Here is a 27,602-nt window from a genome sequence, read left to right on the forward strand (position 1 = left end):
TTTTGTCTACATTTTTGCATTTATTTCCAACTCTGTTGGCATGACAATGTGGTTGGTCACGTTTCTTTAGGTTCACTTCTCTTTTCTTGACTGTCTCTGATTTTTGGACTTTTGCCTTGGTAACCAAATTTGGTAACATTTAAAGTAATTACCAACACAGACTGATGACAAAGACAGGATGAAATGACACAATCCAAAGACATGCAGGTTAATTGGGAACTCTAAATTGACTGCAGGTGTGAATGTGAGTGTGAATGGTCGTGTGTCTTTATATGTCAGCCCGGCGATAGTCTGGTGACCTGTCCAGGGTGTACCCAGCCTCTCGCCTACTGTCAGCTGGGATAGGCTCCAGCACACCCGTGACCCCCAAGAGGATAAGCAGTTACGGAAAATGAATTAATGAATGAATCATCAGAGCGATGAATGACGTAGGCTGCTTCATATCATATGAGATGAAAGGACTGAAAGTGTCTGGGACTACGAGACAGAAAAATGTCAGTGGCATGGGATTTAAACAATGCTCTCTAATCTTACAATGGAAAATGTAGAAATATTGAAAATACTATCCAAAAATACACCACTGGCCAAGACTTGAATTACACGCAGGTATCACGAGGCTCCATGTGTCCAGTACAGACTGTTTTTTGCAATTTAGTTGCACAATGATAAATATGTCACATAAACACTTTAAAGTAGTGCCAGACTGTTCATTCATTCATTCATTTTCTGTAACTGCTTATCCTGTTAGGGGCTGCAGGGGGGCTGGAGCCTATCCCAGCTGACATTGGGTGAGAGGCAGAGAACACCCTGGACAGGTCGCCAGACTATCACAGGGTTGACACATAGAGACAGACAACCGTACACACTCACATTCACACCTACGGACAATTTAGAGTCACCAACTAACCTGCATGTCTTTGGACTGTGGGAGGAAGCTGGAGAAAACCTGCCCTGAACATGCAAACTCCGAACAGAAGGGCTCCCCCACCCTGGGTACAAACCAGGAACCCACTAGACTGTTTCTAGTACCAAAGTAAAGGGCGGAAAAGTAGCCTAGCTAATGACTAATGAGGTCAGTCTTTGAGGAGAAGTGATGAAATCAGACTATAAAAATAGCAACACTGTCAGCAACTCGACTAAAGTAAACTTTGCAGAAGTCAAAATGGTGCTAAAATCATGTGTTTAGTGTTGTAAACAATCTTTGTGTTTCATAGGAACTCTCTTACAAAACCAGTAGAATAGTTCCCTGAAACAATGAAATGATTCAACAACACATAGGCTTCTCTTTTTTACCTGAGACCCCACACTTTTGTCCATGGATGCTTTGTTCTTCAGTGATCTGATTGGTCAGAAGGTGTGATCCGATACTCTGAACATTACCTGCTCCGGAGCATGTTAGCTGTTCAGCATGTTACCATGGTGATTTATCCCAGTAAAAAGAGAACCAGCTTCGTAGTACTGATAACCCAGAGTTAACCCTGAAGTTACCTCGCTAACTCCAAATCCTGCCTCTGGTGTGGTCCAAAACAGGCAGGTAACAAGCTCCAGATTCCAGGTAACAGAAAACAGAGGCTAGAAAGCCAAGGTACAAAACACATGGCAACTTTGACGATCTGGCAGGGGATGAGCAGAAATGAGACGATTATTTATTTCAGGGCAGATGAGGCAAAAAGGAAAGAGAGGAGCATGTGCATGGGGGAATCACGTGACTGAAGCAGGTGGAAAAGTCTGAGGGCATTTGGTAAACAGGTGGAAAATGGCATTGAAAGGGTTAGGGAGAAAGGAAATGTGGCTGAAGGGAGAGACAGAGTTTTTCATAACCTTATCGCCTCCACACCAAAGATAAGACTACCTAAACAGAGTTATTTTCTCAGACTTTGGAAAGATTCCTCCAGAACCACAGCCAACATTTTACAGCCGCTCTAACAAGTTGAGAAGTTCTTATCAGGGTGAATAAACTGAACTTTATGTGTTGAATAGGTAAATTAGAAAACAAGTTTATAGCCATTCAGTTTTCTATTTGTGTCCGTTTCATGTTATTCATTCATGTTTATTCTGCTTCCTGTTTTATTTTGTGCCATGTCTGGGTTTACTTGTGTGTTTTCCTGCCTGTTTTCTGGCACACATGTCTCATTAGTCCGGAGCCTTTCCTTCACATCTGTTCTGTATTAGTCTTGTTTGCCTCACCCTAGTGTTCCCCTCCACACCCTTGTTGTAAGCCAATCTCCATTTCCCTCCTTTTGCCTATGTCTTCCTGTGTCTCGTTCTTGTGGTTAGTGATTTGTGAATATATATCTGTCTGTTTCCTTTTGCTCTTTGTCAGTTCGTCTGTGTATATTCTGTGCTGGTCCCGGAGTTCTTGATGTCATCCATGCTCCCTATCCTGCCTGATATCTTCTGTTTGGATGTTTTACTGGAGTTCATTGTATTTTTCCCGAATGGTTTTCAGTTTATTTTTTGTTCTGCTTTCATCTGTACTCTCAGTTACCTGCTGTATCTGGGTGTTTTTTTTATCGGCTGTATTAAAGCTCACTTTTTGTTAAAACCTCAACCGGCCTGTTAGTCTGCTTTTGGGTCCTCCTTGAACTGCTACAAGACACAATAATTGATAGTAAATAAATAAAAATAAGTAATTGAAAAGCTCAGAGCTTTTATTTAAATTTAACCTAAATTCAGGGGTGGGTCAGACTCTAAAATGTAATCAGTTACTGAATACAAATGCAAATTACATGGCAATTTTTGCAATTAATCCATTGCATTATATAGTAAAGTAATCTAATCTGAATACTTCTGGATTACATTGAAAATATTGCACTTTTTTCTCTTTAAAAATCTCAAAACAGTTTCATTGTAGTCTAAATCCTCTAGTTTGGTTTATTCCGGCCATTTTACATATTTAGCATTTATACTGTGTTCATTCTACATCATGTATGATGCTGTTTGATTTGGGTGAGTTTTTTAATCAAAGGCCACATGGAAGACTTTTGTAATGCAAGAGGAGCACTTACTCCTACTTTTAAAATTGCCATTGTTTAAGACATAAATGTCATCGGTTAAATGCAACTATAACCAGTGTTATTTAATGAAATTTAATGAAAATTGCTGGTACAGAACATAAATCCTCTCCACCAGACTCCGCACCACATCCTCTGGGAACTCATTCCATGCCTTTACAGCATTAAGTGTGAATTTTTTTTTCTCTCTTTTAAGACACTAAAATAACTCTCTTAACACCTTTGTTAGGAGAGTTATTTTATAAATGTAATAGTCTACAGATTACTAGTTACCCTAAAACTACAATGTAATGTCACTATTTTAATCACTTCATCAAATAATGTAACTCCTCACATTTAATGACTTTCTAATTGTTTTTCTAACAGATTGTTTAAACTGGACAGAACAATAAAGCTGTAAAGACCTCCCCCGCGTTTGCGTGTATCACCTTCAAGAGATAAGAACTATTCCATGACTGCGTAATGACGCATCACAGCCCTCGATGGTGTTGCATTTAAATTTGTTCCAGCGGCTTTGCTGAACCGTGTTGTCTGGAAATATACAAAAGGAAGGCATTGCTGCACGGTGGCAAGAGGCAAAGTGACAGAATAAATGTTCAAGTCTGCATAAAGCCTAAGCTTTTACATGCAAACAATATAGCATTCAGACGCTTTGTAATCATCAACTCTAATCGAATTAGGCTGCGTGTTTTCTTCAGTGGGTACAGGGTTACAATTAGTTTTATTATGTAATTTAATTAGAGTGATGCATATATATATATTTTTATTCTATTTTTTATTTTTGTCTGAATGTAGTATAGTTTGACCACATTTACAGGCGGGCTGGTGGGAGGCGCCACGTAGGTAGGTGCTGGTAATGTCTTACACTGGAGTTAAGCGCAGTTCAGTTCAGTTCAGTCAAACTCACGATGGTATACTCTAGCAAATGCCACGATCCAAAAACCTATTGGAAGGGGACTATTTCAAAATGTGAGCGGTGTCCAGGTCCAGGTCCAGGTAGGTCATTATTTTAATTCTGTTCTGCTCTGTTCTGTTCCATTAGTAATATTATAATAAATTCATATAGCCTATTGCTGCTTTTACCGGGTTGTGTAAATCCGGGTGTATTATTCTTATTATTCTGTTCTATCCTAAGGTGATATTTTAATAGCTACACTGTCGTTTGTAATAATAAAGGCTTTGAGATCACGCCAAACTGTGGCAAAGATGATAGCGGGGGGATCCACGAAGCCTCCAAGAGAGCGTGTGAGGCCGGTAGAACCTTTAATGATGGGAGCGATGTGTATTGTCGGCCGTGTACTTCATGCCATCCCGGGTACATCACCACAAACCCGTGCAGTACAACTACTGACACCCAGTGCCAAGAGCCACGGTAAGCATGCTGCACAAATGCAAAACTCTGTGTCAGAGGAAAGGGTTAAAGTAGAAAGAAGTAGTGTGTATTGTGCCGTTACTAGACTGCAGCAAAGTCCTGTTAGGAGTATGAAACCATGACCACACACTAGACGCACCTTTTTTCTAAAGTAATGACTGTTTGTTGTGCAAAGTAAAGCAACTATTTATTTCTGAATTTCTGTAGAAGGACGACCGAGGTGTTAACCACAGTGAGTAGGCTGATCGTTGGGTGTGGGTATGATGTATGTGAATGGTGTTCTGAACTAGCATGATCTCAGTGTGTTTTGTCTTCAGGTGCCAACAACAACAACAACAACAACAACAACAACAGCAACATCACAGCATGTTTCTACTTCTTCCAGAATGACACCAGAGGTAATTCATGTAACTGTCATCTTTTACAGCCTACACATCAGGCCCATTAGACTACTTGTGTGTTAATAGTGCTCTAACCTACACAGGAAAGTATCAGGCCTACGTCACGGTTTGTTTTGTAAAAGGAAGTGAACCCACATAAAAAATCCCTGGTTTCATGGTTTGAGTCATTTAAAGGTCCAGTGTCTGGGATTTAGAGGTCTGAAGTCAAAAAAAGGGTCACAAGTCTGGCAGCCCGGTGTGACCATATATGAATGTGTGAACACATTTTGTATAAATACATTTAGATGTGTGAAAGAGCATACAAATGTTTGAATCCATAACAGATCTGTAGCTGTACATGATATTTTGGAATAAATGAAAAGACACATTGTGAGTGCAGTAACAAGTTTTTGCATTAAGGTTTACAATTACAAAATAAAAGGTTCGCAGTTACACATCTATTCCTTTGTGGATGAAAAAAGTTCACATACCCACAAGTACAAGATTTTTCATCCCATATTTGATGCTTCTTCCTGAATGGCCAATGACTCATCATTTTACTATCCAGTTATGGAGCCAGGGCCAAGTTACATGTGTACCTGCAAACTTTGATACAAATGGAGGCCCCTAGGAAGTGTGGTGAGCTTTGAAGCCAATTTTGGTGGTGGAAATAAACGCCATCCGAGTTTTTCTCACATGATGCAGTTGGGCCCAGAAAGACTTTTCCGCCAACTTTGACCTACATTGTGACAGAGATGCCTGTAAATCAGTGGATGCATTTTATCCCCATTTAGGTCTAGTGTGCCTGCCTATTTTATTTTATTTTACTTTATTTTAACTCAGGGGTGCTTTTACTTTAAGTGATTTATTGGTTCATCTGTTATTTTATCTTATTATCATCTTTTATTTATCTATTTCTCTTATTTTATATTGTTTTTAGTTCTTTTATTTATTTTAATTCATAAATATTACCCTCTTTTAATGGTCCGTTTTGGTATTATTATTATTATTATTTGGGGTCACATGTTTTATATTTTATTGGTTTATTCTTCATCTTAAGGAATATTTTCCGAGGTTTTATTCTTAGTTTTAATGGATTTTATTCACTTTATGGTTGGTTGCTGGCTTTGTTTTGTGCCTGCAATTTCTACCTTGCACTTTGTGCTTCCACCTGGAATAAGATGTGCTGTATAAATAGAGTTTTGCTTGCTTGCTTGCCCAGTGGGCCCAATATTGCAAAAGCAACACCAATAATCTCGGTAATTTTATATATGGCAGTTTGATGTTTTGCCTTAATACGCCACTGAGCAACTTCATAGAAATCAATCTGGAAATCCATCTGTTAAAAAAAAAAAAAAAATTCTTCCTTTACCTCTGGAGGCACCACCCGGTAGTTTTTCGACTAACGGAAGTGCAGGGGCCTCGGGGATCACTCACCCCCTTCACTTCTGGCGGTGCCCCCAGTGTTACACTCCCACCTGCAACTCGAACCAAACAGCGGTAAAAATGTTGCCGCTAATGCCTTTTTTTTCCTGTCGTGAGGAGTGGCCACTAAATCCTACACAGTAGACCTTTAATTAAAGTTTGTTAAACCATCTCAGACACTGATGCATAATTATTGGCAGGTAAAATAAGTTATTCTGCTCAAAGTTGTTTTACAAAAACATGACACTGGTACAAGAATATGGCAGCACATTATTTACCTCTTTAAAATAGAGCAGAAACAGTAAAATGTTTTTTGCTAAATGTCACAGATGGTTTGTTGTTTCATCTGAAGTGTACAGTCGGGAGAGTTCACTCTGTTTTCATTTCAGAGATCGATAAACACAGAAGTGTCTGGTCCTGCTGTACTGTGTAAGTTCAGCATACACTTGATTATGGAACATATTTGTTCTTGATCTAAATTTAACTGTGACCTTTTCTTTTTCTGTTTTTACAGGGGCAGTACCATTAGCGATCCTAATCATCATCATACTCGTTATGATAGCTGCATGTGTGCTCTACATGAAGAGGAAACGAGGTTGGCACATTGGAAAGTTAAAGGGAAATTTTGGTTTATTTCAACCTGTCTCCTATCGTCCTAAATTTCTTTCAAGTGACTAGTGACATAGAAATAATAGTTAGCATGTTAGCTGTTAGCCTAGATACAGCCGTAGCGTCAGACCTGTTAAAACGTAAGTGAAAGGGCATCCTTTCAAGTGCAAAGTTAGTCCACTAAACAAGCTTTTTTTCCACAAAGACCGCCTCATATCGTTAGGATAAATGTCAGAGAACATATAGAAAACGACATGTAAACATGTTGTCTTACCTTACCGGTGTGCTGCCATGTTTGTTTACCATCTAGCTCTGCTTTCCAAAGCGCGGCCGAAATATTGCGAGAACAAGCAGCGATCTCATAGTGTGCCTGAACAAGCAGCAACGGCTGGAAGGCAGAACCGGACAGTAGCCTGAAAAGTTCATTCATTTATTTTATGAAAGATTTATAGAATAATGGCTGACTTTTTGCCAGACTTTGACTTTGTGGAGAAGGAATTTGATTTTGCAGAGTTTGATGGCCGCCCTTATTTATTTGAGCCAGAATACACTGACCAAGAGCTTCGTGAAATTGAAGAACGGAGGAGGAGACAGAGAGAGGCGCAACAGGTAATGTTAGAGGATGAGAAGGGAGGAATGGTTGCTGCAAGGCTGCGTAGCTCTGGAGATTGGTGGTGTAACATTACCTGTGAATGCTGTACCCCAGTGCCCACAGAAGAGGAATGTCTCTGTTGCAAGGAATGGGACCGGTTGCAGCCTTATTTTCAAGGTCTGGATGTGACCGAGGACGAGACACCTCCACCTGGAGTAGTATCCAGCTGGGCTTTATCTAGAGCTCGCGAGATATATTTCGGCCGCGCTTTGGAAAGCAGAGCTAGATGATAAACAAACATGGCAGCACACCGGTAAGGTAAGACAACACGTTTACATGTCGTTTTCTATATGTTCTCTGACATTTATCCTAACAATATGAGGCGGTCTTTGTGGAAAAAAAGCTTGTTTAGTGGACTAACTTTGCACTTGAAAGGATGCCCGTTCACTTACGTTTTAACAGGTCTGACGCTACGGCTGTATCTAGGCTAACGGCTAACATGCTAACTATTATTTCTATGTCACTAGTCACTTGAAAGAAATTTAGGACGATAGGAGACGGATTGAAATAAACCGAAATTTCCCTTTAAGGCTTTAAACACAGACAAATGTGCAGAAGAGTAGAAAGGAGAGTCTTGTTTGGTCAAGTCACATCCAGGGACACTGTACAAGCAAAACATTTTATCCCTCTGGAATGCAAATATACTTGGGTGGTCCTGGCACTGATTATAACTGTGTCTCTCTGATGTCAGTGTTTCACACAGGTCACCAAGCAGTGTTGGGCTACAGCAGAAGATCTTCATACATTAATCCAGGGTTCTATTCTCTCTCTACTGGTAACGACCTGGAGGACATCCTGAGTGAGTGTAAATCACACTGTCGTCTCTAAATGTACAATGTACAGCTAAATGTGACATTAAAGATACGTTGCTGATTTTCAGGCAGCTTTGTATCATAACAATGTGGTAGTACATGTAGATGGAGTATAGTAAACCTCCCTACATCTTGCCAGGGGCCAGATCTCTCAGCTGAAATCTGCCAGACGATACATTTAATGATTTTCACTCCTTGATTGTTGCTCAAACTACAAAAACAAAACTCAGATCAAACAGTGAAACTAGGCTGCGATGATCCAATAAAAAACAAGATCGTATTTCTGTAGAAACACATTTTAGCTTATATGATGTGAGTGTTATCTGATATTCTATATCCTTTGTTACCAGCTGGGTCCATGGTATTTCCTGTGTCACAACACCCAATTCCGGTAGTTGAAGGTTTTCTATCTCTTTAGCAACAGCGACTGCCACAGCACTTTTTTTTCATTGGTGATGTGGCACCAGTTTCTTAAGTATTTGCGTCTTTCCACTGCATAGATAGTTTTACAGCATCAGACTCAGCTGTTGTCAATAATCTGTGGGTGCATTTATACCTCCTTGTTCCTGGTCAATGCCTGTATAAAAAGATGGACTCTACGTCTCCACTTCCTCCCACTGTACAGAATTGAAGCCAAAATATTGTGAATATGGCCGCCTCCATCTTGCTCTGGTGATGTCATGTGGAGCCAGACTGTGTGCAGTAGTGATCTCAGCAGTATTGCGTTCCCACTCTAACACCTGTCTGACAAACTGCGAGCAGCGCCACTGATTGCGAGTACACCAACTTGCACACACAGCTGTCAATCATGATGTCACATCCCCTTTTTTTATAGCTTCAAATAGCTAATTAAAACGAGACTTACACTTGAGCATACATCAGCATGATATGAACTACCAGAAATGACAGAAACCATCTTTGGGAAACATTTATTTGATGTGCACAAGGAGGAGGTGAGGTTTATGACCTATACTGCAGCCAGCCACCAGGGGGTGATTGAGATGTTTTGGCTTCACTTTTGGGGAGCTCCATGCCACCCATCTCTATTATGCAGCCTATGATCCTGATCTGCTGGGACAGGAACAACAGTAACTGGGATATTAATGGGCCAATCGATAAACTGAGCTGCAATAACACAAAGTTAATAAACTGATGCAGAAAGTTGGCAAACAATGTATTTTAATCTCCCACAACCTTCCTCTGTAGGTCCCAGCGTCCTGTCAGCACCTTTACAGACAGTACTGGACAACCTGGATGTTTTGGAAGAGCTGGTGATTTTGTTGGATCCAGAAAGCCAAGGAGTCAAGAACACCAAACATCTGGCGTCTCATTTCTCCTTCCCCGCCACCTGGATTACTTACACCTACTCTATGAAGGAAAGTAAGAGCCCCCTGACAGCCGTGTTGGAGGGCGTCACCAGCAGGAAACCTGACTCGACGGTGGGGCACCTGGCTAAGGTGCTACGACAGATGGAGCGCAACGATGCCATTGCTGTTCTCGCCAAGCTCAAACTGAAAATGATACAGCAGGTGTAACATTTCTTCAGAAATCCGGAGAGATGGTGTGAAAAGAATCTTCTTGATCTGATCAGTGTTAACATGAAGGAAAAATACAGGAGTGGTGCGATACCCACTCTGTTTACATGATTTGCACACATAATGTAGAAGAATTAATAGCCAAATGAAGTATTATTCAGCAAATGTTGATTTTGATTAAACAAAAGCCTCTTGTAACATTTACACGACACAGTATTAGGGCCACGCGAAAGAGGTAATACTACGAGAATAAAGTCATAATTTAATGACAATAAGGTCATTTGATGCAAGGAAAAGCCGTAATATTACAAGCATGAGTAAACAGATAAGAGCAGTCTGTCTTTTATGTGTCTAATGAGTGATGTTGAAGGTACAGTGTGTAGGATTTTGGGGCATCTGATGGCATAAATTGAATATAAAATTCATATGTTTTCATTAGTTTATAATCACCTGAAAATAATTGTTGTGTTTTCGTTACCTTAGAATGAGCTGTTTATATCTACATAAGGAGCAGTTCCTCCTTTATGGTGTCCACCATGATGTTCTACAGTAGCCCAGGATGGACAAACCAAACGCTGGCTCTAGATAGGGTTTTTGCATTTTAGTGTCAGCTAAAAGTTTCAGCTGGCTGCAATGTTGCAAATTCACCACTAGATGCCACTCAACCCTATACAGTAGACCTTTAATGACCTGTTAATGACTGTTTCACCAGTAAGCACCCGATTATCAGAGCCAATAGAAACGTGCCGCACGATGTATGAGATGATAACCAGCTGTGCTTTTGAAGATGGAGTTCATCAGGGAAGGTTTTGTCCAGAGTGAAAAAAGCATGAGTGGTGATGTAAGCTCACTGGGCTTTAAAACACAGACTCCATCTGCGCTGTAGTCAGCTGTGCATTACATAAGTGCTCCACGCTCAGATGGCCGACTCCCCTTGAGACTGTCTGAGACACGTAAGCTTTTTGGGACTAGCTCTGGATAAGACGTTTGGGAAAGCCCCTTTCTGCAGGCTTTCATCTGAGATGGAAAACCGAAACCGCTTGAAAACACTTTTGATCAGGGACAAACCTCACCATTGTACGACCTATTGCCTGCACAGATGTTTACTACACTAACTCTGATTAAGCCAGAGCACAGCTGCTTCCTCAAGATTTTCAGTGGGCAGATCAAAGTAGGAAGACTGTCCCAAACAGATCAGAGATGCCTATAAAAGTGGAGGAAGTAGGGGAGGCATCACACTGTAGTCTAAACACGATTTTTAGTCAAAATAACTGAAGACTCCGGATGCCTGTGGACCGTCAGGAAGGCGTAATCCAATCAATTTACAAGCATAACATGACCTGAAGCAACCTATTATGACTTAATTCTCTTATGTTGAGACTTACAGTGGCCCTAATATTGTGATACATTCCAGTCAATGCTTATTGCTTCACATTATTTTTTCTACTGTTTCACTACTTACAATAAAAAAAAAAGAACTTTGCTCAAACATCTTAACATCTTTATTAAGCAAATAACATTATAAATAAAAAAGTGCATAGAAAAATTAAACAGGTTTAGAAATATGTATACAAATATTTACAAACCCAGGGTTTATTTGTACATGGTAACAAAGACGTAAATTTAAAGATCACATATTTTCTCATTTTTATGTCTTTTACACTTACTTTAAAATAACCCTACTATATATACTATATATATATTTTTTTATATATGTGTGTATATATAACATACAGCTTTCTTAACAGATTCTGGGAGAGATGGTAATGATAACTTCAGGTTTTGACTAGTGCTTTCCATCCTTCATGCAAACACACGCACACACACACACAATGACACAAACAGACGCATCCACAAACACTCACACAGACACATCCACAAACACTCACACAGACACATCCACAGACACACACTCACCAGCTCTGCAGGACATTAAAACCAAGCTACTCTTTAAATTATCAACCTCTCTTTTTGCATCAGTATTCCCAAACATCTGTGTAAACAGCTGAGGTAGAATCCTTGCAAGGAGTTGGGAGTGACTCTGCTCTTGTTGTCAGCTAGGTGATTGACACAAGTAAATCTGGGCTCCATCCCAGTGATTGGACATGCAAGAAGGAAAGGGAGTTAAGATCGACACAAAAACATGAAGGAAATTTACTCTAAGAAGTTTGAAGAGAAAAGGCCGGGTGAAAGAAAAAGATGATCATGCACTTGGGGAGGCAAACAGTGCTCATTTTACTCCTGTGGCTGATTCTAAGACCGTCAGTAATCTACCGTAACAAAAAATAAAATAAAAATGATTCTTTAAAAATACCTGCTTTAGAACAATTTCTGTCACAAAGGCTTAAATGCATGACAACAACTGCCCCAAAAGAAAATTCAAGTAAATTAGTGAAACAAAGGACATCAGTTGTAAACACAACAAAAGGATACAAATTGGGGAGATCTCCTAATACACTAGACCACCACCATTTATACAAAGCACAACCTTTTACTATTAAAAATAGAAATCAAAACATGAATAAATATAACTACCAATTTGAACAGTGTGTGAATTAGATTACCCTCATCAAAGACGGCACTGAACATCAACTAAGAACAACATTAAACATTATTTTAAGGTGCTGAGTGCATTCTCTCAGCTCCGTTTCAGACTCAATGTTTTCTGCAACATCTACAAAGTCTGTGCGCCGGTGTCTTGACAAGCCTGGTGCAGGAACTGAATACACACACACACACACACACACGCACGCATGCATGCATGGTGGCAATGCTCGAAACCAGCGTCCTCCCTGATTAAGAGATTAAATGTAGCAGGTTTCACACAGATGAAGATAATTTGTACGTTTGATGGTTATTTATGTGCACCTGTAGGGCAGCAACGTCTTATTGCAATAAGTAATGAGCATTTGCCATGAGAGTAATAAAATATATATTTAAAAAAAAACTGATATTCACCACAACTCTTCACTTTTGGCTTGGGTAGTGTTTGCTACATACACTGTACATCAAGAGAAAAAACACGTCTCAAAGACACATTTCTGTCTTTATAAATATGACACTATGTTACTGACTCAAACTGGTAACGTTGCTATTTTTAAGTCAACACAGGAAGAAAATAGGTGACAAATACCACACCAATGGTCTAAAAGTGTGAAACGTAGCAGACACTTTACATTCCAATGAAGATAAGAGTACTGCTTGAGTGCATAAATTTAAGATTAATGGTCTCAGCAGGGTGAATAAACAGCTAAACACATTCCTGATTTGCAGGACATCTTTGTCCAACTAAAGACGTTAAAGACCTTTCAAAGCTTAGCACCATGGTTGTTTTGTTATTCCTGGAAAAAAATAAGTCTAGAAAGAAAAAAAATATTGACAACGCGAGAAGTGAAAAATGTAAGATAAAACACACAAAGGTTTGGGTGAATGTATGGCTCAAGAACTGACTTCACCACTGCACGGATGGGCGATAATGTTCCCATCACTGGAGGATGGAGCGATCATGATTACATGTGTACTATAGACAGATGTACCCCCCCCCCCAGAAACGAATAAAACATATAAGGAATCTCTCAGAGCCTAGCTATAGGTTTTCAGCAATGATTCAAACAGATAAGGCTTGACGTGTGTTTCAAAGAAATTCTGTTGGTTTCATTCATACGGATCCAGGAACCCCCCTATGGTTTTAAAGTCTCTGTTTTCACTGAAACCAAAACCACTTCCTCAACAATATTTACTTTGTGGCGATGTTGCTGTGGTAGTTGTACATCTAAACTCTTTCACAGACAAGATAGGAAACTTAAACTTGCCTGGTATGAACTTTCTGTGCAGATTCAAGGCTCTTCTTCCTCTACGATCCATAAAAATGTCCACATAAATCACTTCTGACCAGCCGAATATTCTCAGCTGGTCTCATAGTGGCTAATTCCCCTTCTGTGCAGACAGCCTGCTGCCTCCCCGAGCCCAATCCACCTTAATTTAAGGCTTACAAGTAAACAGGATCCTCCCCTTTTCAATCGAGGGATGTCTCAGTTGAGGAAACGCCGACATCGCCGGGCCCCACAGTTACAGTTGAGTTTGCTGCTGGCGTCTTCAATGGGAAACTTATAGTCATAGGTGAGCTCCTCCCCCCTGTAGATCTTCCGAAGAGCAAAGATGACGATGTGCTTCCGGCCTTCCACGTTGATCACTCGAGAGTAGCAGTTCGGTTCGCAGGAGTGGTTGATGAATCTGGCTGCGTTGCCATGCATGGTTGCATCCACCACATCAAAGTCATCAATGCGGAACATGTAACAGCCGATGCCCTGCGGAAGAGGCAAAAATGAAATCTACTGATACGTCCTCTGACCTTTTCCTACTTTAACCCTCAATTATTTTAGACTACATTACAATGAAACTACTTAAAGAAACAGAAACCAGACCAACCTTGCCGTCGTAGTACTTCTCCCTTTTGTCAGTGAGCACTGAGCGGATGACGATGCCGGCGTATTCAATAACCATCTCCCCTGCTTCGATGTTCCTCTTGCAGAACAGACCGCGGCCATGGATAGCAGACCTGCAACAGGTTAGGTCAGACAAGTTCATGCGCTGGGCCCACGGTGACGATGTTTTAACTGTTGGGATGCACACTCAAGCCAACTTCTAGATGTGAATTTCCCATAATTCTTTGCTACTTAAGCTATAAAATGAGCTCAGTGTTTACAGGTATCAGACAGTTAAACGCAATGCTTTTTGAGACTCGTTCAAGACACCTTTTAACCAAACAGTACAGGCCAGTTTTTTGGACTGTTTTACTTATTACTATTATATTATTATTATTATACTTAAGCATTGCAGACAAGTAGTATATATGTGGTCTTGGAATATGGTTATGAGAGAGAATCAAGTCAATCTACATTCTGCCAACAGGTAAGTGCAAGTATGGAGTCAAATGACAGTATTATAGTTTTTTTAAAGACTTGTAATATAAGAAATGTGGACTTTTACATAGAAAGGCTTCACTCATTGTCACAAAAAGAAATTAAATAATGGATAAATTAAATTAGATATAATGTTTGTAGCAGGTATGACCTCAAATTTAAGACTATTTAATGACCTAAGGCCTCACTGTTGTAACATTGAGTTTAAGTCATTTTAATTTTAAGACTCTTTAAGGACCTGTAGACACTGAATGCAAGTGCAAGAGATTTGATCAAATAAGGGTGGGAAAATAAAAGGGATTTCATCATTACACTAATATAATTCAGTCTATTTATTGAAACTGTGGCCGTGCACAATGACAAACTTAACATGCCGAATAGATACAGTGAAAAGTGTTTTTTGATGCTGGTCAAACATCTTTGTTCAAGTCAAAAATGTAATTTCTACAATACTTTTTGGTTTATGACCAAATACCTGCCATCAGCCTCAGCTGTAATTTTTTTCATGCTAATTAGTAAGTATTTCCATGCTAATAGAGGTGGGAGATATGGAGAAAATCAAATATCACGATATTTTTACCAAATACCTTGATATTAACATTGCAACCAAATTGCAGGGTTGACTTTTGGTGCTTTTACAAAATATTTACACTATGAGATTTTTGATAAATAATCATCAGCAGCTAAAGCAGCTAGAAAATTACATCACTGTACTTTAATGCAGCCTTTAAAACCAGGAAAAGGCTACACTTCCAATGTTACAATATTCAAAATCTGAGATGATATCTGATCTCATATCACAATATTTTTTATGGGAGCATGCTAAGCTATGGTGATGACTTCAGCAAATATTATCTGCTGGACATCAATATGTTAAGATTTTCAGTGGGACCATGTTAGCATACTGACTGTAGTATTTATCTCAAAGAGCCACTGTGTTCGAGTACAGCCAAACAGAACTGGAAGAACTTCTGTAGTTCCTTCTTCTGGTTTCATTTTTGTCCTTGTGTTTTGTTTGTTCTCACTTTGTGCCTGAGTCTCCCACATTGTTTTAACTGTAGCTTTGTCTCAGTCTCTCTGATTGAACATCGGGGCAGCAGCTGTTGTTGATGTCACCATTTCAGCCGTCCAGTTCTGCTGTTACTTTAGAGATGCTCGAGGCTGCTCTAAGATAAACATCTAAGCTAGGTTGTATCCATTATCCTAACTGGTTATAAACAATGATGATGAAATAGAGTCACGCATCTGCACTGGTTAGGTCAGAGTCTGACTATCCATATGGGCAACACTTATCTGTCATTTCTACTTAATGCAACATTTTTCATTACACATTTAGATATCCCCCAAAAATGTGATTCATAAATATCTTAAATGCACTGCAACTGCACTTAAATGTAGATGATGTGCAGGCTGATCCTGCAAAAGCTGATAGCACTTCACCTATAGATGGCACTAAAGCTACATTATACATTTCAATGGGCTTAGATCATTTGAATCTTCCACAAATCATTAGGCCCGTTTCCACCGCAGGAACTTCAGGGTAATTTTATGGGGCCGGGGCCGTTGGTGCGTGTCTCCACCGCAGGAACCACCCCCGAAGGACAGAGTTCCGGAACTTTTACAGGGACTAAACAAGTCCCTGCCTCAGAGTAGGTACTCAGAACGGCCCCGAGAAACTCCTGGCTGGGGCTTAGGATTTACTTGGTGCTGATTGGATATACTCAAGGCAGGATGTGACGTCAACAGAAAGCGACAAAATAGCCGGCATTTTTAAAACTCAGCAGGCGAGGGTTAGCTCGTTCATAGCTTCCACTGCCATGTAAACGAAGAGACACGCCAGAAACACAGCAACCACCTCAGCTCCTTCCGTAAGGGATAATGTATAGTGAGCCGGTGACAGTTGAAAAATAACTCCCGACAGGGGAATGGAACCCCGGAAGGGAGTTATTTTTCAACTGTCACCGGCTCACTATAGAGGAAATCGCCTTGTTGTTTACAAATACTTCCGGGTAGAAAACCAGCAGAGTTTAGCTATATCACATTTTTCACATCACTATATCATCGTTTAGACTAATCTGATGTTTATAAAGTCTATAAACACAATGATTGAACAAACATTACTATTTCTGTGTGCACATTTTGTAATTAATAACATGGTTATTGTAGATTAGCTGGGCTAACCGTTAGCTGTTAGCAGTTAGCAGTTAGCGGTGTCTGTAATAACTCATTGACTCAATAAACAGTCCATGAAAAGGTATGCTGACAGGGTATTGTCATATAGTTTTACTGACTTGTTTCTATTTCCATATAAACCTACTTAGGTGTTTTATTCATTTGTAATTTTACCTTGTGGATATTGATATTGTATAAATTTATTTTTTTATGCACTGACTTAGATATGACCCTAAACGTGCTGCATGTGTAACTAATAATCATTGCAGCTTCTTGTTTGAGTCACTTTGGGCATTTGTTTGGAACATTTATTCATTATTTATTATTATTTATTCACTCTTTTGTTCAAGCATTACATACAAGTCTGATTATTTTGTAAAAGCAGTTCTGAACTGACCTGTACACGCCTACAGCCTCCTTGGATGTCCTTTCCAGATGTCTGAAACGCATAGCCATGGGCAACTCCAAGCTAGTGGCCCGCCTAAGAGAAAGAGCAGAGAAAAAGCAGAAAATGGTGTGAATATTTATTTTAAAAAACATGCAGCATTTACCCTTCCATCTTAAAGTTTATTCCAGTTTCAATACCAAATCGCAGAAAAGAAAAGTCAAAGATAAACTGAGCAAAACTTCAGAGAAAACTATTAATGAAACGATGTAATATTGTACTGTTGTATGGAACTACTCCATCCCCACTAATCTTACACTTACTGTTTAATTCTAAAAGCCAAACCAGGGAGAGGGGTTGCAAATTCACCATGGCTAGAAACCTGTATGCACTGCATCTACTTTGTATTTTACATATGAAGCAATGTCTTATGCATTAGTCCTTGTCAAATAAACAAGTAAATAAAAATAAATAATTTTTTTTTTAAATGAAAAAGCAAGGTGCTTTTGAAGGTCTTATACATATTATAACAGGAAACATCTATTACTAAATGAGTGAAGCCTTACCTTGTGGACTTCAAAAGAACCTCGTCTTCCTCATCGTCATAAGGTCCAATGTCAGGAAGCTGTCTATGCTGAGAAGCCAGGAAGTTAAACATGTCAAATGTGGACTTCCTGTTAAGAGAAAAAAGAAAACATCAGGTTTAGATGAGTACAGACTTAACAAGTTAAACTTCACACTTTATAATCACTTGTTTTTTCACTTTATTTAGAGAAAAGGACTGGATAGATTAAATAGAGACCAAAGATCAATAAGCCGAACTGATTTGAACAGTACTGGTTTACTAACCTAAGGTACAGCTCAGAGCGGGCACAACCACTGGGATTGACAGGGAGGTCGTCATCCTGCGTGCACTGTTTGAAGAAACGGAAGGCATGACGTTGGCAGCGGTGGGCTCCTTCAAGTTGCTCCAGCAAGAACACCACAGCATCATGGACCAGACCCATCATACGGGGACCAGTGATCCTCTGAAAGGTCAGAGGTCTCAACCTGGCAATAGCTCGTGCCTCCTGCACCCCGTCTATCACTGCTTTCCAAGCCACTGGAAGGAAAGACGAGAATTATGCGTCATTATGTGAATACAATGAATATAAATGGCTACAGAATTATCACATCAAGAAACTTGTGTGAGAACATGTTCAACAATTTAAAGGCTTTCTGGGAAATTCTTCTCTTGTAGTATTGGCCTTACCCTCAATACTGTCTGCCTCTGCACTGAAACCATCATCGCTAGTGATCTCAAATCTTAAGTGTGGCTGGTCTCTGTTGATCGGAGATTCCTCATCCTGGTCAGATGGTGGTGATTCATCATCTGAGGTAGAAGCAGCGCCTAAAAAAACCCACAATATTCCCAGTCATTAGTTAGTGTCATACCATATGTGGCAGGCATTGCCGAGGAATAATTGTTTTAATTCACAGAGGTCATTAAATCATGCCACTAAAACTCAAGAATACCAGAGTATTTCTTCCAGTCAGTCAGGGTGCTGTGTCCCACTGGTTCCCATGCCTGTTGTTTGCCTTGCTCACCACGAGACATATAATCCCACGGCTCTGATCTGAGAACAATAGGAGGACAAAAGGTTTTCAAACACAATCATTTAATGAAAAGCCAAATGCACTCCATGTAATTCAGTCCTCCTGTGTAATATACTGTTTCCAGATGCCATAACAGCAACACTGATGCTGTATTGTTCTAGCAAATCCAAAATATGGCATAAAGCAAATAAAAATAAGTTAATTATGGATCTTTAATTGAAATCACTTAAAAAAAACTGCATCATTTGTAAATTTGCAAAATCTATTTGTCAGTCAAAGTTTTGGATCTATAGGTTAATGGTTTCTCAAGTGATTAAGCCAAACATTTGCTGGCTCCAGCTTCTAAAATGTAAGAATCTTCTGTTTTTCCTTCTCAATTAAATCTCCAATATTTAGGCTTTAGTGGCATCTAGTGGTGAGGATGCAACATTGCAACAAACTCAATCTCCTTCAGTGTGTCAAGCACAGAGAACTACAGTGGCAGATGCAAAAACAGAACAGGTCCTCTCTAGAGCCGGTGTTTGGTCTGTCCATTCTAGGATACTGTAGAAACAACATGATGGACTCTGTATGCAGGTAAATTATTCATTCCAAAGTACCCAATGATTCATAGTTTTAGGTGATTATAAACTAATGAAAACATAGTTATGAATATTATATTCCATTACACCAACAGATGCCCATAAATCCTACACACTGGACCTTTAATCAATAATGAAAATAAAAGTTAGTTACAGCTCTATATAAGCCAAGTAAAATCTTACCCTGAGCTATCAGAATCACTCATACGCTCCTCCTTTAACTGGTCCAGGTTCAGCACTCCTTTCACTGTTGGGGTCTTGATGCGGACTCCTGAAGCCCTGCTGGAGATGCTCGGGAAGACAGGTCTGCGTCGCTCCTCATCCTCACTGAGGGGCTCTGGTTTTAGGAAGTCAACTTTAGACTTCTTTGTGACAATGCGGTCTGAAAGCGAAGACACTCTCTTCATGCGGACGTGGGTGCGAGGCCGGGGTGCGGGAGCTGGTGCTGGTGATACTGATGGAGGGCAAGGCTCCAACCCCGGAGGCTCCGGTTCAATTAACAGGTCAGGTGGTAAAACCAGTGAGGAAGGGCTTAGGGTTCGAAGCCCACTCCACTTGGGGGTGTAGTTACTCGCCATTGCTTGATTGATAATTGCTTGAGCACTCTCTGCAGGAGTCATGGGAGGAGTCTCAGTAGGTGGAGCAGGCTGCCCTGAGGCCTTGGATAACTTGGATTTTCTGGATGCACTGGAATCCTTCTTCTTCTTTGCTTTTTTCAGCTCCGGATTGGTTTCATCTTTTGGTGTTTTTGCACTCTTTCTCGACTTCTTCGCATTAGCTGACGCCACTGCACCGTTGCTATTGTGAGTGAGCAGCTGTGTAATTGTGGTTGGATTCTGAACTGTGGGTGTAACCAACGGAGGAACTGCTGTTGCAACGTTGGCCCCGGCAGTTGGAGCAGACATATTACCAGCTGCTGCTAGTGTGGCTGACAGTGCGTTGCTCTGTAAAAGGCTGGCTATCTGAGTGACACAGTTGTAGGAGGGAGAGGTGGGAGTGGGCAACTGGAAAGTGTTGCTTTCTGGGTTCTTGACGAAGATCTGCCCGAGGCGGTTCACCAGCAGGACATGTGGTGTGGGGTCCACATTTGGACCTCCCACCTCCTTCACAGTAAGAATAGCATGTCCAGGTAAAGCCTGGGGAACCACTGGCTGCTGCGGTTCTAAAGCTGGCCTGGGTGTAGAAAAGTTGATGGAGATAGTGTGACCTGATGTAGCTTCCTTCTGCACAGATGAAGAGCTATAACCATTTAAGATCACAGGGGCTGAGGTGGTTTGGCCTGGCGTTGGAGCTGTTGGACAGTGTGTCGACAGCCCAGACAGAGACGATAGTGATGCAGAAGAAGAAACAATGGTGACAGCTGTGGAACCCAATGGCTGTGTTTGTGTGGAGAAGATAGGGAGAGACACTGTTGCACATGTTCCTGCTGGGGGGCAAGTGCCTGATGTAGCTGATAGCACTGGATCGTTCTGAGGGGCAACGTTTAGCAGTGTTTGAGTCATGTCTCCAACGGTACTGAGGGTAGTAAGTTTGGTAGACAAAGGCCCCATGGATGGGAAGGTTGTTGCCTCTTGCGAGGATGTTACTGGCTGAAGTGTAATACTTGTTATAGGGGGCTGACTGAAACAGGAATACATCTGCAGAGAGTCTACGAGGCCTTGAGAAGGGTTTTGAACATCCGTGGACACTACAGGGGAAGGCTGAAGAAGATCCAGCAGGGCACCCTGACTGTTATCAGCAGAATCGGCTAATGAGGGTTCCATTGTATTTGCCGTTCGGTGGTTCAATACCGTGGAGTAGCTGCTGTCAGGCTCTGAGTTCAGGGGTTTACGAGCTTCAGACTGTTGGGTCTCAAGCAGTGTACCTTCAAGCAAAGGAACCATCTCAGTTAAATGTGGATTTGTGTCACATCTCTCAAGAAGAAGAGGTGTTCCAGAGGCAAAACCTAAACTTGAACCCTGGAATAACTCCTCTGAAAAGGAGGTCTCAGGCACCTTTGTGAGTAAGTTAGGCAGAGCATCACGAAATGGAGTTGGAAGCACGGTCTCCTGATTTACTAAAGGAGTGTCAGAGCTTTGCTCTTTTACTGGAGGGTTCCCGGAAATTTGTGGAGAAACAAATAACATGTTGTCTTCGTTTGATTGGCTGGCATCATGGGATTTAGATGTACCTCGCGGTGAAGTATCCGTAGAACTTTTGCTGGCAACAGAGATGCTGTCTGATGAAGATTCACTGTGCTTTTGACTGGATGATGCTTTGGGAAACAAGCTCTGAACAGCCTGTGTGCTGTTTGCAGCGTCCGATTGAGGGACATTTTTATTATTTAGGCTTTTGGCTTGTATCTGAGCTTGAGTAGAACCCTCAGCTTTCTGAGCATCATCGTTGGTCGCTATACTTGCATCACTCTCTGTACCGTCATCTACACCATCCAGCTGAGTCATAGGCCGGGAAGAGGGGGAGGAGGGAGATCTGGAATCTTTTGATCCGGGACAGCTGACTATTGTCCGCGAGAAATCAAAATAGTGCTCCATATCATCATCAGAAGAGGTGTTGCCTAAGTCATCCCTGGCTGAGGCTGCAGACCGTGGCAGGTTAGCAATGAGAGTCTTTCGCTTGTGTACCTCTTGGGTTCTTCCCCAAAATTCCTCCTGATCATCGCCTTCTACCACTATTTGTCCCCCACAGTTCATTGCCACACCTTCACTCAGGAGTGTCTCTTCAATTTCCAGTTCTGTCCTCATCTCTTGGCCCAGACTCATGTTGGGATCCTTGTGGAATGAACTGTAAGGGAATTCCTCTTCATCCTTCTGTTGGTCTAAATCCCCCTGGGGTGATGTACCATTTGCTGGAGAGACATCTTCAGGTTCTGGTGAAGCTAAGAAGTTGTGCGGCACCTCCACTGACTCTGGCTGGTTCAGATCAAATGAAAATCGATTTCTGGGTAGATGCTGTATGGATGGAGAGAAAGACAGACTTGGAGAGGGAAAGCTTGCCGCACTGTCCTGCCAGGGAGACTGAGGAAAGAAAGATGAGGTACAATGAGTCATTGTATTTCCAGGGCATCGGGCTGCGGAAGCACTTCTACCTCCGCCTGAGCGGGACGATGGAGAATTTAACAGGTTGTCTGGAGCACCGAGTGGGAACAGCGGAGAAGTGGAGAGGGAAGACTTTCCAGCTCGGAGGGTGATCGGTCCAGGCAGAGGGCCCAGAGGAGGGGGAGGCATGTGACTGCGGAGGCCCGTTGTCTGCAGGTGTGGGCTGTGGCGACGAACCCTTCGAGTATCCTCCAGATCACTTATGGTTAATATGTGGTGGGGTTTCAACTGGAGTGCTCCTGAGAAGAAATCAGAATGAAACCACAGTTTGTGACGTGAGCTTTTGATTTTATCAACAGGTTGCTGTTAGTGAATTTAAATAATTTTTAACAAAAAAAAAATATAAATTTATATTTTACCTGGGGATGGCAGAGGTCGGGACATTCCTCCAGCTGGTCTCCTGGGAATCTTTGGCCTTGCACCATGATCTGACTTGGGGTTAGGTCCTGGGAGTAAGTTTTCCTCTGTTGGGGGTTGGGGTTCTGTTATGTCAGTCTCCTGGGCTTCAGATTCTGAAGATTAAAAAAAAGAAAAAAAACAGTTTATGAAACTATTTGTACTTTCATCCACTGGTAGCACTAGTGCTACCAACTCTCTTAGTTGGTCACACCTGTAAATGATTTGTTTGCACCTTTTCTCATTAATATTAAATTGTATCACAATCCTCTACCCTGAATTTGCATTAACACCTGAATTTGGTGCTGTGCTCTCCCAGTAATTACTATGTTTAACTTCTGTTATACGAATGCGAGGACTCCAAGTAGAAGAGGAGGTCGTGAGACAAAAACGCATCGCAGTGACTTTTATACACCAGACACATATAACACCTGCTGATGTGCATTTAACCTGTGTTAGACCCGTTGATATGAGTCAGCAGTCACTCTGTTTGCCACCTTAAAGACACCTGTCTACATCATGTACTAGCATGAATGCAACTGTGAAATTATAACTTGCACACTCACAAAAAATGGCATATGTGAGCACTTCGGTCGCAGTCTAGAGGCCTGTAATTAACAGCAAATCACTTATTTATATACAGCACATTTTTGGTCATAAAATACACACCAGGCAGTGGACAGGGACTGTGAGCAATGGTGTGATTGTCTCCCTGGTCAGGCATCTCCTCGACTGGCTTCTCAGGGACAGTGGGCCGAACCTCTCGCACAGTGCATGTGTATTTGCACCGGCGCATGGGATTGACTGTACTCCAGTACCAACGAGTACACCTTAGGAAGGAAGAACAAAGCTTTAAAAGTGCTTTTCATTCCATCATGTAAACACAAATTGTTTTAAAAAAGCAGGTATAAAAAGATAAAATGCAACTTACTGAAACCCCACAGGAAACAGTTTTCCTTTGCAAGCTGAAAGTTCTGTCAGCATGCCCAGTTGGTCTATCTGTAAGGAACCTGTGTGGTGACAATTGGAATACCAGTTATTAGTTAAACATGAGATCATATAAGTAAATACCAAGGAGTGAAAAGTAAACCAGATAAAAGATAGGTTCTTACCAATCATCAAGTTGATTAATTCTGGTTCCAGGCCGGTCAAGAACTTTCTGCGGGGACTGATGCCCTCAAAGTCTACATAAACCCTGCGGTTTACTTCAAATTCTTGACCAGTAATCATCTGTGCAAAAAAGAAAAACAAGTGATGATGAAACCTTGAATCAAATTCAGAAAACCTTTACACTGATAGGGTCAGAGACAACTTGTAAGAGCAGATCTTACCCTCCCACTGATGAGATGTCGGTGTTTGTAGCAGTAGACCTTCTTATCGTCCTGGAACACACAGTGACGGGAGCGAGCGCACATGAAGTGATAGTTGCTTTGACACGATGTCAGACAGCAGCCCACCGTGGCACCCGTCTGGTTGCAGCGTTCACATCGCTAAGAGGGGGTTGGGATTGATGTGATATAGGATCAGTCATTAATTAAAAGAATCGATATTTATGTATATGAGTAGAACCTGGCTGCTGAATTGTTCACATATTTTTAAGTTCTCAAATATCCATATCCATTTACAAGTTTACAAGTAATACAACTCAGTTTAATAATGTGTGTTCCTATACATCATTAAACTAACAGGTAATTTAATTTATTAGGTAGATTAACAACCAACCATCAGTCGGCCCCTTGTGACAGCACTGTGTACATGCAGCAGAGAGCCATTGTCCTCTTCAAACACCTCAGCTGACCACAGACTGCAGTTGACATGTGCCCATTCATTCTGGCCCAAGTAAAGCAACCTGCCTGCTTCCTGTGGAACAACACAAGCAAAAAAATAGTTAAAAACCTTGAGTAACCTATAAATACTGTATGTACAGTATTTATAAGACGTTTGCTCTTCAAGTTTGGTATTTACAATATACTATTCATTTTAATGTTTAACGCATTACTTACATTAGGTTTGAGGTCACCATACTTTTGGCACAAAGAGCACTGTCTCTCATCATCCTTAGACCATCCAGTGTCTAAATCAGCTTTTGAAAGGCGGCCCCTTTTCCCTAGATCGAAAATTTGAGAGTTAATAGGGCACAGTGCAGCACAAGATTAAAAAAATATCAATAGCTAACTCTGTTTTTGCCTCCCTTAAAATGACAGCATTACCTTTGAATTTGAGCCTGACAGCCCTGCTGGTTTTGAAGTGGTTTCGGCTTGTTGGCTCCCCAGACAACGGAGAAACTGCCTCTTCTTCCTTTACATCTAAGCTTTGTCCGTTGTCCTCCTGCAGGAGCCCCAGGGGAGCCCTGGATGAGACCCTCTCCCTCTCCTGCCACTGGGCGTAAACATGCTCTGTGGTAGGAGGGTGAACAGCTTGGGACAGCATCCCCCTATTTAAGAAGAAAATTCAACAATTCAAAGGCTGATAAGCATTTCTTTTCATGCCCTAAAAGACAGAGCAGTGCTTTTAACTTTCATATATGTCTTTTAAATGTACTTTTAAAACATCTTTGGGTTTAAAAACTGAATCCACTTCATTATCATTATGCAAATAAGTAAGTGGAAACCATTACTCACATGGGCAAGTCTTTGGTACAAGGGTTCCACACCTTTGGGTCTTGGCTGTTGAACCAATTAAACACTTCCTCGAGGAGCTAAAGAGAAAAATAATATCAGTTAATTACAAATGCAAACTCACCTGCATTTCTAAAACTATTACATAGCTTCACTTTGCAGTTTCTCACGCTCCCATGTTAATACAAATAATGTGTTTACAGACACTTCTCAGTAATCTCTGCACTACTTTTTTGTGATCATACAGCACCTTTAAGTAGTAAGAGCGTGCCAAGGCAGTTGGTCTCTGCTCCTCTGGAAGATCCTCCTCTTGCTCAAGCCTCTTTCGCACCACCTGAACCACATCTTCATGGAACATTTTCTATAAAAAACAAACATTATTTTGAGTATTCATTAAGTGACACATAGGCCTGTGTCCACGTAGCATTTTCTTTCTGGGCACTAGCGTCTTTTCTCAGATCTTCCCAATAAGAAGAGAGCGTATGTGGCCCAATGTGGCCACCAAGAAACAAAGCGGTGTGCCCAGCGTCTTTTCTCAGAACACGTTACATTTTTTGTGCAGCTGCTTTGAGTGCTTCTCGGATAAAATCTCTGAACTTCCAGAAAGGCGCTAGTGACGTTACTGCCTCTACTTTAGCTATTGTCTATCCCAAGTTGAAAATCAAAACAAGACAGACAAGCCCATTTATGGTAGCAGATCGGTTGGACACTAAATGTTGATGGTGAGTGTTGTGCTTCTATCATCGTACGTGTTGTAAGCTTATAGTTAACTATGAGGTTAACCCTCTGTTAACATAGCATTAGGTTAGCTACCCAGTTAACGTTAATGTCTAGATATTGATTTCATATGAACAAACCACAGTGCGTCATTAAAATAAGCACTATGAGCGATTCTTTTAAGAAGCGCTGGGATAAAGCGCTCACCAGTGCCCTGTCACCATGTTTCTGCCAAAGAAAAAAGACATGTTGGACACATGCCTTATTTTAGTTTTCTTACCACTGTAGAGACGTGATGGCTTGCAGAACAGCAACTAGATGCAGAATACTGTTGGAGGCCTGTGATCACATAGAGGAGGGGCCGTCGGCTGATCTTAGACTTACCTTTAAAAATCACAAGTGGCTTACTTTTAAGCTACAAGTTTATTCTTTTTTTTTTTTTTTAAATTTTGTTTTAAGTGACATATTGTCTGAGCTCCTGAGTTTTCCTGTGGCTGGAGTTCTGGCATATCAAGAAGTTTTACCCCTGACACACCAAGCTAATAGTCAGCTGTCGGTTAAAGCTGGGACATTGGTGAGCGTCTGCCACCCTTGTTAGCCCTCGGTGGTACTAGGAGGACTTTCTTTCTTTCTTTTTTTTTTTTTTTTAGATTTTTTTGGGGCTTTTGTCTTTAATTGACAAGAGAGTAAAATGGGGGAGTGAGAGAGTGGGGGGATGACATGCAGCAAATGGTTGTGAGCCGGAGTGAAATGGACGTGAGGAATGTAAACAAAAAGCTAAAGCTGAGAGGGAGTGAGATCGAAACAAACTTGTTACTTAAGGTAATACAATTTTTCTTTAGTCATTGGACTCTTTAGCAGAAAAGTTTTGTGATTCTTTGGGTTATTGTTCACTGGTGCATGGTAAATATGCTTTGTTCTTTCAACATTGTGTTGTTAATATGCTAACTGGCTAACTAACATCACGACAGTCGTCCGGTTTCCCTTTATGAATGCCAATTACAGATGACCGCAGTCTGCTGGTATGGAGGGGTATGTCCACTCGCACAGGCGCCGAACATATGTGCTTGTTGGCCATTGCTTTGGTGTGTTCATGTGCAACTTTTTGGCTGGGACAGAGCAACGAGAGGCGACACAGCATGGGGGCTCTTGTTACTGCTAGTTCTCCAACATTGGTTTGGTGTATCTGGATCTTGAGGTGTACAGGATCAAAAACTACTGACTGTGAAAAATGTATTTGCTAAGGCAAAACTTAAGAGGAATATTCCAAGCATACTGGCATTTTCTGTTTTCTTGCCTCAAAGGAATCTCTCAGTTCTTA

At 41.1% G+C, this 27,602-nt stretch overlaps 2 protein-coding genes across 4 annotated transcripts in view; one reads left to right on the top strand and one right to left on the bottom strand.

Annotated features, from left to right (window-relative positions):
• Positions 1-3,559: 3,559 nt before the first annotated feature.
• igflr1 (IGF-like family receptor 1) lies at positions 3,560-11,716 on the top strand. 2 transcript variants are annotated; one of them, XM_078171851.1, is made up of 8 exons: positions 3,560-4,010; positions 4,191-4,386; positions 4,594-4,618; positions 4,704-4,784; positions 6,581-6,620; positions 6,706-6,786; positions 8,156-8,251; positions 9,471-11,716. In XM_078171851.1, exons 1-8 carry the CDS (start codon positions 3,923-3,925, stop codon positions 9,797-9,799), a joined length of 936 nt encoding a protein of 311 aa, XP_078027977.1. In that variant the 5' UTR covers positions 3,560-3,922; the 3' UTR covers positions 9,800-11,716. The 2 variants fall into 2 exon arrangements, with proteins under 2 accessions (XP_078027977.1, XP_033496845.1); XM_033640954.2 differs by having other exon boundaries at positions 3,565-4,010; positions 8,144-8,251.
• Positions 11,279-27,602, bottom strand: part of kmt2bb (lysine (K)-specific methyltransferase 2Bb) — a 31,780-nt gene continuing 15,456 nt past the window's right edge. For both annotated transcript variants that reach the window (XM_033640953.2, XM_078171838.1), the window contains exons 19-36: positions 25,815-25,925; positions 25,568-25,644; positions 25,157-25,380; positions 24,950-25,053; positions 24,669-24,806; positions 24,278-24,436; positions 24,059-24,176; positions 23,878-23,956; positions 23,616-23,776; positions 22,910-23,062; positions 19,639-22,789; positions 18,794-18,894; positions 18,531-18,668; positions 18,128-18,380; positions 17,845-17,952; positions 17,291-17,374; positions 14,228-14,357; positions 11,279-14,106 (exon numbers count right to left, since the gene is read on the bottom strand). In XM_033640953.2, coding sequence (XP_033496844.2) covers positions 13,831-14,106; positions 14,228-14,357; positions 17,291-17,374; positions 17,845-17,952; positions 18,128-18,380; positions 18,531-18,668; positions 18,794-18,894; positions 19,639-22,789; positions 22,910-23,062; positions 23,616-23,776; positions 23,878-23,956; positions 24,059-24,176; positions 24,278-24,436; positions 24,669-24,806; positions 24,950-25,053; positions 25,157-25,380; positions 25,568-25,644; positions 25,815-25,925 — 5,565 coding nt within the window. In that variant the 3' untranslated portion in view covers positions 11,279-13,830. The remainder of the gene's footprint in view (positions 14,107-14,227; positions 14,358-17,290; positions 17,375-17,844; positions 17,953-18,127; positions 18,381-18,530; positions 18,669-18,793; positions 18,895-19,638; positions 22,790-22,909; positions 23,063-23,615; positions 23,777-23,877; positions 23,957-24,058; positions 24,177-24,277; positions 24,437-24,668; positions 24,807-24,949; positions 25,054-25,156; positions 25,381-25,567; positions 25,645-25,814; positions 25,926-27,602) is intronic.

Source organism: Epinephelus lanceolatus, chromosome 10 (genome assembly GCF_041903045.1).
Source record: "Epinephelus lanceolatus isolate andai-2023 chromosome 10, ASM4190304v1, whole genome shotgun sequence".
Lineage (NCBI taxonomy): Eukaryota > Metazoa > Chordata > Actinopteri > Perciformes > Serranidae > Epinephelus > Epinephelus lanceolatus.

Bases quoted from the DNA above. Each gene is read 5' to 3' on its own strand.
- igflr1 (XM_033640954.2), top strand. From the start codon at position 3,923: ATGGTATACTCTAGCAAATGCCACGATCCAAAAACCTATTGGAAGGGG. The intron at 4,785-6,580 runs GTAATTCATGTA...TTTTCATTTCAG, and splicing joins CTTCCAGAATGACACCAGAG to AGATCGATAAACACAGAAGT. The intron at 6,787-8,143 runs GTTGGCACATTG...CTCTGATGTCAG, and splicing joins CTACATGAAGAGGAAACGAG to TGTTTCACACAGGTCACCAA.